Source organism: Pipistrellus hanaki (assembly GCF_964339955.1).
Source record: "Pipistrellus hanaki genome assembly, chromosome: 3".
NCBI lineage: Eukaryota > Metazoa > Chordata > Mammalia > Chiroptera > Vespertilionidae > Pipistrellus > Pipistrellus hanaki.
Window position 1 is genome coordinate 164065889 of NC_140505.1, and position 17227 is coordinate 164083115.

Here is a 17227-nt window from a genome sequence, read left to right on the forward strand (position 1 = left end):
TCATTTGCATTTCTTCCCACTGCTATAATTTTGAGAACTGGCAGGTGACCAAAGAAGAAAAAATGTGCATCTACCATCTAGAGTGCAATGTAGGCTTTTTTATTATAATTAAGTAGCATAGATATTCATGATTAGATGAAGGTCAGAGGAGCAGAACATCAGAGCCAAGGACTTGAAGGTACAAAGAATAGAAAAATTGCTTTCTAAAGTTTTTTTTTTTTTAATAGTAATGGTGACAATCTTTAAGTTTTGCAATAAAACACTTTAAATAGCTCATCTGTTTTATTTTAAAATGTGCACGGCTGGTGTGCTTGCACATTTAAACTGGAGCTTGAAGTCTCAGTTGCATTTTCATTCCAGTTTTTTGTGTGTTTTTTTTCAACTTCCCATTTCTGCTCCTGGTGCAGAAAAGCAATTTGGGAATTATAATGACAATGGATTTTTTTTTAAAGGCTGAGTCTACATGACACCCAAAATTATTTGTACTGAGGTATGAGTTTCCTATTAAGTCTAATGGATTAATACAAGGAGGCAATGTGATGTGTAGACAGAGATGTTTTCAACTCCTAATTTTCAGTGATAACCCTGCGATTTGATAAGACAGGCAGATTACTGTACAGTTTCTTTGCTTGCCTTCTCTATCTAGCTTATTGGTTCTCTTTCAGTCCAGCTGATCAATTTAGGTTTATTACTTCTCCAGCCCTCTGACTTACAGTGCACATTGTTTACTCTTCCTCCACCTCCTTGGCTAAGTTTTCTCCTCCTAATTGATGCAGAGCCCTAGGATTCATTCCAGGGACCCTGGCTCTTTTCTTCCCACCCTCTTTCCTTAAGTAACCTCTAGTCCCACAGTTTGTAATGCCAACTATACACCAAGTGCTCAGTTTCATGAAGACCTCTCTTCTTACCTTGAAACTCATGGTACCTGACTTCCTACTCAACTTTTTTTTTTTTAAATCCTCACCCACGGATACTTTTTCCATTGATTTATAAAGAGAGTGGGAATGAGAGGGAGACACAGAGAGAAACACTATGTAAAAGAGACACATCGATTGGTTGCCTCCCGTATGCCCCAGACCAAGGCCAAGAATCTGCAACCAAGGTATGTGCCCTTGACTTGAATCAAACCTGGGACCCTTCAGTCCATAGGTCAATGCTCTATCCACTGAGCCAAACCAGCTAGGGCCCTATTCAACATTTTGCCTTGGTTATCTAAATCTCAAAGTTAACCTGACCAAAACTCAACTCTTGATTCTTCTAACTTTAAATTTATTCCTTTCTTATCTTCATCTCAGTGTAAGTCACCAACACCCAGTTGTTCAGGATAGAAAAAGTAGCCATCGTCAATTTTCTCATTTCTTCAACCTCCTTTCACATCACAAAATGCTATTGATTGTACAAAAGCACATTCTATCCTGTTCACTTCTCTTCATTGCAACTACTATGTCCAAGTTACCATTACCTTTTATCTGTCTCCTAGCTTCTTCTGATTCCTAAAATCCATTATCCAACCAGAGTTTCAGAGTACATTTTTAAAAAATATTCTCTGCATTAAACATCTTAATGGTCTCCCATAACACTGAAGATAATATCCAAGCTCCTTGCTCTGACCCCTGACCAACTCTTGGACTGCATCTCCTCCCAATCTTTTTCTCACTAACTGAGCTACTGCCTCATTGGTCTCAAGTGTTCCTGAACTTCTCCCAGCTCATGACATGCCTGGTATATGCCTTCTGCAAACTTCTTCACTTACTTCCCATCTATTCCATCCTCAGTTCAAATTTCAACTTTTAAAGTTTCCTCTACACCAAACCCTACAATGGGTCTCTAAGTTATCTATATTTTGTTTTTATCATTGGATTTGTCTAATATTTTCTTGCTTGCTTACTGATACCCCCAGTAAAACTTAGCTCTTGCTTACTGATATATTTTTAAGGCCTAGAAAAGTCCCTGGCACACAGCAGGTACTTAATAAGTATATTAAATGAATAAATAAGAATAAATAAGTGCATTCACATTTGTTAGGCATCAATTATGAGCACTCACGGTGCTGGCTCAAATTTTAGACCTCATTCATGCTTAATCATTTCTTGTTCTTAACCATTTTGTTTTTTATTGCTTTATATCACCACATCAGATATAATTTTACTTGTTTAAATAAATTCCTTTTTCAAAGTGTGTATTCAGTTGAAGACAGCGCTACTCAAAGCCTGATCCATAGAGCAGTGCTGATCAATAAACTGTTTATTGCAACAAAATAAATACAGACAATGAAAGAAAAGATGTAGAAGTATTTATGAGAAGTTGCATTTCATGTCTGCTGAATCTAATAAAAATATGAGGACTTATATTTGGAATGTCTTTGCTTCTTATTTTATTTTGGTAGTTCATTTTTATTGTATTTCACAGATGCATTGACCATAATAGTTCAGAATTTTTTTAAAAACTAAGCTTTTAACACAGCTAGTTTAAGATGTACTAATCTAAGCTATCTCTCTTTATAAATAATATATAGCAATATTTAACTGTTTAATAAAATTATAGATATCAATTTATCTTGCATAAGAGCAGATCCAAATTTACTTTGTAACAGATATACTATTTGTTTATACATAAAAAATAAAGAATAAGTTTAAAACAAACATTTGATAAAGTCCTTAAATTTGAAATATAGAAAGAAAACTAGCTTTAGAAATAGTCTTTCATTCTGCAAATAGTTATCATTTAATAATAAAGCTTGTTTGAAAGTACAGAATAAGTTGAATTGATGCCAGTAATAACCCTGGCATCAATTCTATCTCTCTACTCAGCCCTGTTTGCAAGAGTTGAGCAGAGAATGGGTTGATAAGAAATGAAGCCAAAATCATAAAGAAATGTCAGGAAGGTAAGCCTCCTAGCCCAGACCTGTTTGAATTTGGTCTCTAGTTTGTTCATCAAGACATTCTCAGTTCTCATCCTACTAAAACCTTAAGTAAACTAATTGCAGTAGCTAGGCAAGTCTCATAAGAGAGCAATTCTTCCTGCAGTAATAAAGAGATACCCCTATTACTTTTTTCCTAAGAGATTCAAACCTTGGCCACTTACAGGAGCTTTTGTCCCTTTGACCTTCTCAGTCCTTGGGCCTATTATTTGTGTCTGGAAATAGTGAGTAAAAGAGGTAATAGTGACTACACATATGAGCCCATCTTGCATCAGCAATTACCCAACATACTTCCACTTGACCTCTCAACACACTTCACAGAGGCCACCAAAGAGCCACTGCTGTAATAATTCTTGGTCACTAATAATTTGGACTGGATTTGATTCAGTGACTAAGAGGTAAAAGGCTCCATATTCAATTACCAGGCCCCAGCTTCCACAATTAATCAAAGACTGACATAATAGATCTATTACAACTCTGAAAGAAAAGACCAGGTCAAATCAATATAATCGTTCTAACCATAAAAAAATATTAATATTCTTTATTCAAATATAAATACAAAACTCTATGGTATTTAAATGAACTTGGTTAGAATGCATTTCATCTAGAATTTTATTCTAGGAAACTTGAACATAATCAAAATGACAACCACACTCTATTTTGAGTTTTTATAGCAGCCTTCTTTGAGAAACTCAGACATTTTCACACTTCTACTTTGCCATTTACCCTGAAACTAAGCTATTTACCATTTGGTGTCTAATGTAATTTGTGGATGGATGTATCTGGTCAGAGGGGTTCTGTAAAAAAAATTGTAACAATCACAATAACACAACTGAATTGTTAACTAAACAGTGGTCTTTTATCTGTCCTGTATCAGGAAATCCTAAGGGAGTCAAAGAAAAGGTGGAATCTGAATCATAAAAGAAGCATCAATGCTGTTGCAAATCCTTAGCAGTGAGGGACTGCAAACATCTAAAGCATTACAATGCTTCTGCTACTAAAGCGACAGACATATAAACTCAAAGGAAACTACTGGAAAAGTCAAAAACCCACTAATCCAATCTGAACTTTTAGTGACACTATCAACATGTAATAAAGTCATCTGATGAGTTCAAAGTTTAACCTTATGTCTAAAATTTAAGGATAAAGTCAAAGCAGAGAACACATTTCCCTTCATCTCCATGTCAAAATAAGAAACCACCTTCTAAAAAAGAAAAAAAGAAACCTCTTCTACATGACAAGTAATGTGAAGATTATTTATATAACACTTTATATTAAAAATTGTACCAGTTCTTTGTGTTAAGACTGTAAAAGAAAGTTCAGGTTGTCTTATCCATTAATGAGTTAAAGTTAGAGACTTCTGAGAGATTCTAAAAATTTTACTTTGGTGTTTTTTTGTTCTCCTTTCTTCCCTTTTTTAATATGTTCCCATTGATCTTACCTTTTTCATGTTTTACATCAGCTGTCAAGCACCACCTTGGGCCGGTCACCAAAATGCCAGAACCCTTGTCAGAGCTTGTTTCTTTGAATTCAACCCCTTGGGTGCTAAAGCCTTCTCAATCACTTTACTGTCCTTCATCCATACAATTGTCATCTTTCTGATTGACATCTTGGGAAGAAAGAACAATTCCTTTACTAATACATACTGTCTCCAATTATTTGCAGGTTGCTCCCTCCTGACAACCTTTGGGGTGTTTGTTAATGCACTGAAAACATGCTGTCTGCGATATTGCCATCTTCGTGGAAATTTGACGAGCTGGTTAGAACATGCTAAGGAAAAGAATGGTGGCAGCTACAGTGAGCTCCATGTGGAAGAGACAAAATGTTTCCTCAACCTTCTCCCTCTCATCATTTTTCATCTTCTTTACAAAATGTGCATTATGCAGGTAAGGAAGGGTAATTAGTACTACCCACAAGAACAATAAAACAATTGCATATTAACAAATAAACACTTGTTTTCATCCCAGCAAACATTTCCCATACACTTCATCCGGCAGTTAAACTGTAAATGCTTCTATTTATTACAGGCTCTAATTTCAAGAGGAAGTGGGGACAGGTAGAGGCATACCTGAGGAAAATCTTGTTATGTTTCTACCACAGAACTATAAACGTCTGATGGTAGGTGCAGACAATACTTCAAAGTGCATAAGAGCAGCAAATAAAAATATGAGATCTATGAGCAATTACCCAACCACCCTTTTGCCAAAGGTTTTGCCTTCCTCCTTCATTAAGCCTTTAAAAACTGCTACTAACAAGTAGCTAAATTGACTGATTTGAGTACCACCCCCACTGTACTCTTAAGTGTAAGTACTAATAAGCAAGTGATTCTCTCCCTACCCACTCGCAGTTCCTGATGAATTAGTTGGTCCCTATGCTGTGGAGAAATCAGAGGAAAAACACTAAATCCAAAGTATCTTTTATAAATGTATGCTATTTAAACAATTTTTGATGTAGTAATGCTCAAAAGTTAACATACTTTAACCTTTGAGCATTATGAAGAAATATTATGATTTCTTAATATATTCTCACATATCAAATGATTACAAAAATCCATGAAGAAATTTGGGATTGTCTTTGTGGCTAACTCTCAACTTGGAATTTAGATGGCTACTGAGTGAGTTGTATTGATATACCATAGACCTACAGAGCTGAAAAGAAATTTAGAGATTAACTTACTCAACCACTTCATTTGTTGAAAAGGAATCTGAGGCTCAGAAAAACTGATTTTGGAAGGACACAGCCATTCTTGTTTGTTTATCATACTGTGTTCTACTTATAAAATCAGCAGAATTGAGTAATTGAAATCAAATCTGTATGTGGATATAATTTCTATCTGATCCTTTACAGACATGTTTGGTGACCCTTACTCTAATCAGGCATGAAAGCTGGGCTGACTGAGTAGATTCAAACTTCCTCCTGACTCCACAATAGTAGTTGGCACAAAAACCCAAAAATATTACCCATATATATGATAATCAATACCATAAAAACAATTTAGAATGAAAAAAAATTAATGAGCACAAAATTACTAAGTGATTTATAGCTGGCCTTGACTTTTCTATACAAGCAACAAAAATTACTGGTTCTTTATCTTCATAATGTAGTGATACCTGATATTTCTTTTGACTGAGCCTTCTCTGAAAAATGTCACATATTTTTTAATCTGACACAAATTACAATAAATTCTGATAAACTAATTTGTAAGCATTTCACCAAATCTAGGGGCCCATTTTACTGCAAAGAACCAAAATGAATACTTATTGACAACCTGTATGTGTCATAGCTTCTTAAAGATGACTTCACAGTATCTAATTTAATCCCCACAACAAGCCTACATAGCTCATACTGTCATCCTAAATCTGAGGTTCAAGAGACATTAAATGGCTTGTAACTTGCTCAAGGTCACTTTGCATAGCGCCCGTTCCAACACAGAGCTGATATTAACTCCCACACTCTGCTATTACCCACAATGCCTTTATTGCAGCTGGGTTAAAAATACAGACTATATAAGTTCCACATTATATATAGTCATGTTTGTTAGAAACTTCAAAGAAAATAGAATGTACTTCAAGAGATGCAAAGGAAACTTCCATTGGGATAGTCTAGAATTAGATTTTTGCTTCCAGAAAAAATAATCACCAGTATAAAGATCACCAAAGAACCAAGAATAAAACATCATAGAATTTCACATTTTAAATTTAGTAGCCATTATTAACCTTCAGTTCCAAGACATACATTAAAAATATGTTGATATGAAGGCCAATAATGTTGCCATTTGACATTCCTTGGCCATTCAAAGGTGAAAATAAATCTCTATTGATAGCAATTATTTCTGAATACTGGGAGGCTTGTCTGAAGTAAAAGTATTTAAAATTTTAAAAGGGGATGATTTCAGAACTTGAGGCAGAAGCAAAATGATTTCAAGCTTTTAAGACACTGGAGCCTTTTCTTAGATTAGGCAATATATTAATATTACTTCACTAAAGATTAATAGTACATTTGCCACATTATTAAGTTAACAGGTTTCTGTGTCTGTGATTCATGCTGATAACTTTATTCCTATTAACAATAATTCTCACTTGAAATCAGTAACAGAAACTTTCAGGTTGTGCTGGGAGCCTTTCAGTCTTACAGTGGTTCTGCTGCCAGCACTTTTTCAAAAATATATAGATATCATTCATTGCCCTCTGATTGGGCCATATGTGCCTAAGTTTATTGAACTAGCTAATGTTCCCTTCACCTTTGCCATCTGTACCCAAGCAAAACAATCCCTGTTTACAGACCCATGGGTTAAATTAAAGATTGTAAGACAAATTATCACCAGGACAGCCCTAACCAGTTTGGATCAATGAATAGAGCATCAAGCTGCAGACTGAAGGGTCCCAGGTTTGATTCCAGTTAAGGTCATGTACCTTGGTTGCGGGCACATCCCTAGTAGGGGGTGTGCAAGAGGCGGCTGGTTGATGTTAGTCTCTCATTGATATTTCTAACTCTTTATCCCTCTCCCTTCCTCTCTGTAAAAAAATCATCAAAAAATATTTTTAAAAATAAATAATAAATTATCACCAGGACATATTTTATATAGATAGGGGGGAAATATCTCATTGAAAATGTGGCCCATTCCTACATAGCAATAGGCTCATTGTACAATTGGTGGGTTAACAGCGGTACTGATTTATGACTGACTCTATACCCTCTCAAAGTGCACAATTAATGTTAGAGAAGAATTTAGTGAAGGGTTCAAATGGGAAGTTATCTTCTGGATGTTTGAGCCAGGCTGCCTTCCCAGGATGGTGGAAAGACAGGAATCTTGAGATAGTTCCCACACTATTAAGAAAAATTGGAGAATCCACTCCTCAAGAGCAAGACTCGGGTTGACTTTTCCTCCAAGCCCCTTAGTAACTTTGTGTGCTACTGAGAATTAAAGAAATTCTCTGCTCCTAATGATAATGATAAAGATTTTATTATTCCCACAAAGCTCATAAACTAGAAAAGTGTAGAGGAGGCCCCCTTTTCCATGACAATGTGCTTTAGTTCTGATGTTATAACTCAACAACAGGTTTGGAATATGAGAGGTTCCAAGTTAGGCTTCAAGATTTAGATAGTATTTGAGTTATTTTAAAAATGAAGACATTCTAACTCAACTTTGAGGACTTGGAGTGAGGCAGAGCGTTTCTTTTTTTCTTTGCTTTTTTTTGCTTTTCTTTTCCTTCCTTCCTTCCTTCCTTCCTTCCTTCCTTCCTTCCTTCCTTCCTTCCTTCCTTCCTTCCTTCCTTTCTTTCTTTTCCCCTTATCCACTACTTTTTCATGTAGTTCCCTTTCTGGTTCTCTAGTGCCACACATTGATTTAAAAGAAGAAGAGAGCCCTAGTCCATTTGGCTCAGTGGATAGAGTATTGGTCTATGGACTGAAGGGTCCTGGGTTTGATTCTGGTCAAGCGAACGTATCTCTGTTGCAAGCTCTATTACTGGCCCTGATTGGGGCATGTGCAGGAAGCAACCAATTGATGTGTCTCTCTCACACTGATATTTCTCTGACTCTCCCTATTTCATCCCCGTTCCTTGCACTCTCTCCAAAAATCAATGGGAAAATATCGTCGGGTGAGGATTAAAAAAAAAGAAAGAAAGAAAGAAAGGAAGGAAGGAAGAAATGTTCTGGAACTCAGCAAGAGAAATATATATATTAAAGGTCCAGTGCATGAAACTCATTCACTGGAGGGGGGTGTCCCTCAGCCCACCCTGCACCCTCTCCAATCTGGGACCCCTCAGGGGATGTCTGACTGCCAGTTTAGGCTCGATCCCACAGGACCTAAAATGGCAGTCAGACATCCCTCTCACAATCTGGGAATGCTAGCTCCCAACCACTGGCCTGCTTGCCTGCCTGATTGACCCCAACTGCTTCTGCCTGCCAGCCTGATCACCCCCTAACCACTCCCCTCCTAGCCTGATCAACACCTGACTGCTCCCCTGCCAGCCCAATTACTCCCAACTGCCCTCCCCTGCAGGCTTGGTCGCCCCCAACTGTCCTCCCCTACTGGCCCAGTCACCCCTAACTGCCCTCTCCTGCTGGCCTGGTTACCCCCAACTGCCCTTCCTTGCAGGCCTGGTCTCCCCTAACTGCCGTCCCCCACTGGCCTGGTCGCTTCCAATTACCTTCCTGTGCCAGTCTGGTCACTCCTAACTGCCCTCCCCTGCAGGCCCCCCCAACTGCCCTTCCCTGCAGTCCTGGTCCCCCCCCCCCCCCAACTACTCTCCCCTGCCAATCTAGTTGCCCTAACTGCCCTCCCATGCTGGCCTGGTCACCCCAACTGCCCTGCCCTCTCCTGCTGGCCATCTTGTGGTGGCCATCTTGTGACCACATGGGAATGACCATCTTTGTGCAAGGATGTGATAATCAATTTGCATATTACCTCTTTATTATATAGGATATATATAACCAAGAGCACCTAATAAAAGAAGAAATTAAAAAAAAATTTTAAGGAGAATAGAGCCAAAAAGTATTTCTTTTTCTCATGTTGCTTGGCTCATGTTAGAAATGGGGCCAATCCACAAACACAGCCTCTAGCAAGTTATGTGTTTCTCCATGGGCCCTACTTCTTGAGAAAAAATCATGTTTTTAAACTGTTATTATAAAGGGTCTATTCTAACCCTACGCTTTTTTCATCAGAATGAAAACAAAACACTTAATACTTTCTACTGGTTTTTGTTTTATTGTTCAAAGAAAAGCTATAAGTAAACTGAACTTATTTGATTTTTTTGTGTCATCCTAAACACAAATTGGGGCCATTTTTACTTTTCATAGGAAAATTAAAAAGATAGACTAGATGACAAGATTCCTTCATAAAGAATGAATAGTATTGTCAGTAGACTACATGGAGCTCTTACTGCCCTTTGGTGGCTCATAATTGGGACCTTGAAGACCTAAGGAACATTCAGATCATCTGTCACAGACAAGGCATCTGCTGCAGAATTCTTTCTCCAAAGTTAAACCACTGTGTTAATGCTTGACTCCTTTGCCCTCTCAACTATAGATTCCTTCAGGATATTATCTGCAGACCATGAATTCCAACCTGAATTTGGATGGATTTCTTCTGCCAATTGCAGTCATGAATGTCACCAGCATCCTGCCACTATTAATTCTGGCTCCTTGTATGGAATATTTTGGCACCTGCCTATCTCCCTCTAAGAGAGATGGACCATTTCTGTTAGCGTGCATTTGTAAGTACAATTTACAAGTAAATTATTTGCAACTTTTTAAAATAAAAATACACTCTGCTGAGATCTAAGCTGGAGATACGCTCTAAAAGGAAAGTCTGATTTGGACAAATTGGGTAGAAGGTGAATTTGAGTGTGATAGCAGGTAATCTCTATGCAGACATCAGTGTCTGCCCCATTTTCCTCTCATTCTTTTATGCCTTCTAAGTAGACACACCTGATAGAAAGACATGGTAAAACTTCCAGTACCACCAAATGGCCTATCCTTCTTCAAGTAAATAGTCCTCACTCCTAAGTCAATGTTGAGTATGTTCTTAAAAAATAACTTAAGTAATGAACCTGAAGAGTTCATTTCTGAACCAGTGGCAAAATTTATGAAAAATTAGTACATTAATTCACAGCTTCGGTATAGTACTTTTTCAAATAGTAAGGTATAATAGCAATAATTTTCCAACATCAACATTTTTTCCGGCTTCATTGAGATATAATTGACATATAATATTGTGTAAGTCTAAGGTGTATGATGCGATGATTTGGTACACATATTTCAAAATGTTTACCCACAATAGGATTAGTTAACACATCCTTTGCCTCATATAATTACCATTTTGTTGTTGTTATGATGCTTAAGAACATTAAAGCTCTACTTATGTGTTTTGTTTTGTGTGTGTGTATGTGTGGTTTTTTTTTTTTTTTCGTAAAAAAAAAACCCACAAAAACATTTAGGACACTCTAGCCGGTTTGGCTCATGGATAGAGTGTTAGCCTACGGACTGAAGGGTCCTGGGTTTGATTTCAGTCAAGGGCACTTACCTCGGTTGCAGGTTCCTCCCCAGCCTGGGCCCTGGTCGGGACTCATGCAGAAGACAATCAATCAATGTGTTTCTCTTACATCAATATTTCTTTCTGTCTTTCCCTCACTCTTCCACTCTCTCTAAAAATCAATGGGAAAATATCCTCGGGTAAGGATTAAAAAAAATTAGGACACAATTAATAGACCATAAGATATATTTTTTCTGATTGAATTAGGAGAGAAAAAGCTAAAGCCCATTCTGATCATACTCTCTTCTCCCTAGCCTTGTTCCCTGGGCACTGACATGGGCAAGAAGACAGGTCCTGACACATTGTGAAAACTCTACAAATGTTAGCCAGTATTGAGTCATCATTTGCAATTGTTTGATAGGCATAAACAGAAAGCAAAGGGAGGTGGGAAACTCTTATGAAATATTATATAATGGTAATCTAATGTCTTATTGTCTATTTGAGAGATAATTCCCTTGAAATAGGGCCAGGCGTAAGGGCTCCTTTCTCTTTGTTAACCTGTTCTTATTCTTAATTCCTCCTTTTTAGAGATCTGTGGAGACTAAGCAATCTTCTAGTAACCCATTTTTATATTTTTTGTTGATTCTCTGTTTATAGAAGTTACATTTTAGTGTGCTTCCTGTTACTTAACAATACCAACAAGATTACTCCAGATTACATCACAGAGTAGATATATTTTTGGAAAGAACTCAAAGTGACTAACCTCACCTTAGTTTATCTTATTTTGTTGTCTTCAGTTATAGAAGCCTTTAGTACATAACATTTCTGAACTATTTCCTAAGCCAAACCGTGATTTTATCTATTGTAACAGGGTTAGGCAAACTATAAATATTAAAAGGTTTTGGCAAACCTTAAATCTTAAAAAGTGTTTTTTGTGTGTATGACAATGTAGAAATCCCCAAACATGTATTTAGTGAATGGCCAGCATTATTTGAAGATACAAAAGAAAAGTAAGATATTCTGCATACCCTCAGCAAGAACGCTATTAAAAAAGAATGAATGCAGGACAACATGGAGATAAATGCATATTGCAAAATGGCAAAGCTTTTGCAGTCTTACACAGTACCATGAAAATCCGGCCTGAATTTCCAATTTTGCTTAATAACAAAAGAAGTGTATTATGCTGAGCAAAATAAGACAGTCAGAGAAAAATAAGTATCACATGATCTCACTCATATGTGGAATTTAATGAACCAAATAAACTGATGGTCAAACATAGACCGAATCATAGAAGCATGAACAGACTGTTGAATCTCAGAGGGAAAGAGGGGAGGGTGGTTGGGAAGAGATCAACCAATGAACTCGTATGCATATATGCACAACCTGTGGACACAGACAATGGGGTGGTGAGGGCTTGGGAGGCGAAGGAGGAAGAGGGAGAACTGAGTGGGCTGGAAGAAGTTAATGGGGGAAAAGGTGGACCTATGTAATACTTTCAACAATAAAGATATAAAAAAAATAAAAATAAAAAATCTTAAATTGGGCTACCTTAGGAAAAATATGCTTCACAATATGGTTGAAAGCACTACATTAAAAATCCTTCCTGAAAATAGGAAATATGAAATTCACTTTAAACATAAGCAAATTTCTCATGGACAATTCTCCAATCTTATGTAGTGGAAATCATGTCTGTTCTTAAAGAATATTTTTCTAGATAAAGGGAATCTGATATCTGACAGCGTTACCTGATATATTGTTTGATGTTAATGAATTAACATTGCCCTTCAAGATTGGTAACAGAGTTGTTGGACAGTAAAAAGAAAAAACTCGACTCATTTGAAAAACTTGAGTCAAGTTCCACTAAGTACAGAATACTGAATTCGGTTGTTTCTGAACCTCACTTCGTTCATTTGTTCACTTACATGCTTATTCATTTCTTTGCATAATATTTTGCTATGGTAATATAAAAAAGTATGATGATATTCGTCTTTAAATCAGGTGTTTAAGTTTTCCATATTCTGCTTATGATTATAAAAGCTGATGTTTCATCAGGACAAATAAGCACAAACCTATAGCCCTTTATGATCATAATTTACGTAACTGAATTAGTCTAATATTAAAATTTCTTATCACTTTAAAGTCAAGTACCTTAAAATGTGAGTAATATATGTGTATAAATTTTGAATAAACCAATATTTATTAGTTCTTAATTTGAAACTAGATATTTTCATATATGGATCCCACTTAAACTCGTGATAAACCAGCATGTGTTAGGTCAAGGATCTCAAAGATAAGATGTCATTTGAATTCACTTATTCTAATTCTCAAGCCACTGCATCATCACCACCATTATTATTATTATTACAATTCCCAGTTCTGCATAACTATTAAGTTATATAAGTTAAATTATCAGTGTTAATTTTGCATCCTTACTGTTATTTTCAAATAAGGCTCTTAAGTGAATAAAAAAATTATTTTGTTACCACAATGGAAAGATACTCGTTAGACCCCCATTCCCTTCCACATTCAGTCATTCTCTTCCCAGAACTAATAATCACAGCACTAATTATTTTTAAAAATCTCCAAAACTTCCAGAACTGTGAAAGACAAAGGCTTGATATTCTCAGAGTGTTTCATCAAGATTATTTTTCCTAACGTTACATATGAGGAGATTTATCTATTTAAAAGTCAACCTTAATTTGCCGAAAATTTAGAACCAGTGATATCATTGTGATTTATCTGTATGTTAATTGGACATACTTCATTTAGGCTTTTTTAGTTCAAAAATGTTTGCATCATGAGTATTTCCTTTGTTTAGCATTAATTAAAATCCTGCAGTATGTGGCATTTAGTAGTTAGTGCTGACACACACAAGTATTAATCTGACTAAAATTAGCCTAATTAAGATTGTTATTAAGCCTTACACAAAGCAGAAGTGTACAGCACAGTGGGTAGCAATTATCTTGGCTTTTAAATGACATTTAGATTGAAATGTGGATGAAGTACATTGAAATATCTGCCAGACCTTCCTCTTTAAAATAAAAACTTGAAAATTTAAATTCTAACTCAAAGTCTGTATGATGTAGGTAGAGCCAAAGTGTTGTTCGGTTTTTACATAATGGTAACTTCACCCAGTTCTAATAATTGGTTGAAACACAAAGTTTTGTGGGTTTTTTTTTTTTTTTTTTTTTGGTTGGAACAAAGGTGCTTGATAAATTAAAAATCGAGTCAGGGATCCAATCACCTTCACCAAAAATAAGAGTACTTTGCCAAAACTACTTTTCCTCTATTATAATTTCAGAACTGATTTTCCCGAGAAGTATCATAGTGTATACCCATTGCAAATATCTCATAGAAGGAAATTTGTGAACACTAAAAAAAAGAAATGTGTAAATATCTAGTCTGAATAACTCATTTGCTTAATAAAAACACATTAATGTTCTTTTTTAAAGTTGACAGCAACATTGGAATATTTGAGGTGAAGTAGACCATCAATCTTTATAGGTGCATGTATGTATCAGAAATTAAACACAAACTGCAGTTGAATCTCCTGAAATGAATTCCAGTAATCTAAAGAGAAACAAAAGGCAGAACACAGATAGCTCAATTCAAACAAAGAAATACATCACTAATCGGAGAAACAACAAAAGTAAAAAATATATGCCATCCTAATGGTGGGTGAGAAATGTCTTCCACAAAGGTGTCTCTATGAGAGTGGTTTTTGGGTTACTGGTATGTTTTCAGATGAGCAAATTTCCCATTCTGGGAACTTGCCAAAGTCATGGATCTAAGGACAATTTCTCAAGAACTCAATAGAATTTCACACTTACAGTTATGTTACATATCAGAGATTCATGCATCAGACTACTCATAAAACACCCATAGTTTTCTCAGTGAGTAGATTTAGCCAATAACTGGAGAATCCTCACATTTCTATTTTTCAGTGTGGGGTTTTGCTTCAGTACAAAATGGTAAGTGCAACCTTAATGTTTGAATAAATTCTGACTTTCTTTTATTTCATTGTGGTCTAATTTGACAAATTATTACATGGTGGGGTAATAGAATAAACTTTAAGAGCTTCAATACTCTTATGGATTTGTCTACAACCACGTAGCCAATATTAAAATATACATTATTTATCTGAGTATAATATCTCCTTTGGAACCATGTGCTTTATCTTATAAATACAGGCCCACTAGAGGTTTAGAATGTGTACATTCTGATAAACTGCACTCTGCTTTGGACGACTTATGATCTCAAAGAAGTTAAGAATAAAAATGGAGTGGATTAAATTTAGGTTGGAATCAAACTTTGTTTTGAATTTCAAAAAAAGTCATTTTTCACTGGCACCAGAGTGCAGTAGCAAATAAAAAGTAAATGTAGTTATCTAGATCCTTCAGGTAAAATATGCTTTGCCTGAAAACGTCTGGATAAATAAGTTAAATATTTGTGCCTCACTTGAAATTGTCTGGAGAACTATCTTTCATTGGATTTTGCTAGATCAGTTCTCAGAGTGCTCTATGCTGGAGTAGTACTTCTCAGAGTGTAATGTGTATAGGAGTCTCCTAGGGATTTTGTTTAAATGCAGATCTCATTCAGTCCTCCTCGGGTGCAGCTTGAAAGTCTGCATAGCTAACAAGCTCCCAGGTGATCCTTATGCTACTGGTCAGGGACTATACTTTGTATCAAGGATGGGGAGAAGCCAAAAGACTGTTCTCTCACATTTCATACCCGTGTACAGGCAGCCATGACCCAGGTAAAAATGCCACAATTTCTCATTAGATCAGAGCTAAAATTCAGGAGTAGGCAGCAAAAGCTGATGAATTTGTTTTCCTTAAACTTTCAAACTGCATCACCAGTTTTATCGTACCATCACTAGCTTTTCCCCAGTGCTAACACAAATAAGGTAATGTCCCAAGGCTCCTTTTTTCTCTGGAGATCTTCTTGCTGACTCCCATGCCTTTGTTCTCTGCATGGTGTTCTCTGTCTCAACTACAGCCCTCTAATCAGGTGTATGATGCTCGCCTCTTGGATCTCTAACTTACCCTTCCTCCTCTATTATAATTTACTAGAGGCCTGGTGCATGAAAATTCATTCATTGGAGGGGAGGTGGTGTTCCCTCAGCCCAGCCTGCCCCGCCTCACAGTCTGGGAGACCTCAGGGGTGGGAGGCGAACCGGCAATCAGGGGAAGGCGATGCCCTCATCACACCTCTGCTGCTGCCACTGCCAGCCCTGGGCGGCTGGGGGGCTAAGGGGACTAGGGAACTCCGGAGGCAGGCGCACAGCAGGGACAGGCCTGCCGTTCCAGTGGGGCTGAGGGGACTGGGCTCCACTATCTTGTGGCTGTGGGTACTGCCATCTTTGAGGGCGGGGCAGTCAATTAACATATTCCTTCCTTATTGGCTGTGGGCCCCACCATCTTTGTGGCAGAGTAAGGGTCAATTAGCATATTCTCTCCTTATTAGATAGGATATTTTAGCAACTTCCTAAAAAAGAGTACAAAGAAAATATATTTTCCAAGAACTGGTATGATTGAAAAAGTCTTCTTTTCATCCTTGCACTTAATTAATTGGGGTACATAGAATTCTAGGTTGAAAGTCATTTTTCTTCAGAATTTTAAAATTATTGCTCTAATATCATCCAGGAACTTGGGGAGCCCAATGCCCTTCTGATGCTCATTCCTGTGTTTATGACCTCTTTTCCTAACTGGAGCCCTCTTCTCTCTATGATGCTCTAAATGTCATGGTATTGTGCCATGGTGAGGGATTAGGTACCAGGAATCATAGCAGAGAAGAAAAAGTAGCAAGTAATTGGAGTAAAGTAAAAAGAGCTGGCAAGATCATACAGGTCATGTTAGGAATTTTGGATTTCATCCTAACTGTATGAAAACCCTTGGGGAAAATTTAAGCAGAAGAGTAATATTGAATTTGCATTTACATAAGATCATCCTGACTCTTAGGTGTGTAACAGGTTGTAGAGGGGCAAGAGTGGAAACAGGAAGACCAAAATTTAATGTTTTGTTGAAGATAGTACTGTTTAAAAAAATATATATGATTTGGATTAGAATGATGGCGAGAAGCAAGTTAATTTACAATAAATGTTGGAAATAAAATCTAGAGAATTTAATAATATATTTGAAGATAGGACAAAAGAAAGGGGACCCCAGATTTCTGCCTTGAGTACCTAAGGTACTGGAGGAGGTGATGCAGAAGAGTGAAGGAGAAAAAGTGGGGGAAAGATCCATTTATGTATACTCCTCTTAGAAACCTTCCCTTAGACATTCTCTATCTGTAATTTTTTTTTTTCCTTGCCCCTACATGCAAATATTTTT

The 17227-nt window shown here is 36.7% G+C and overlaps 1 protein-coding gene across 1 annotated transcript in view; it reads left to right on the forward strand.

Moving 5' to 3' along the window:
* The window catches only part of SLC15A5 (solute carrier family 15 member 5), a gene marked incomplete at both ends in the record, with an annotated part of 73144 nt that overhangs the window by 23440 nt on the left and 32477 nt on the right, over nt 1-17227 (forward strand). Inside the window, 2 exons of the mRNA XM_084876436.1 lie at nt 4586-4806; nt 9951-10137. Of these exons, the coding sequence (XP_084732562.1) occupies nt 4586-4806; nt 9951-10137 (408 nt within the window). The remainder of the gene's footprint in view (nt 1-4585; nt 4807-9950; nt 10138-17227) is intronic.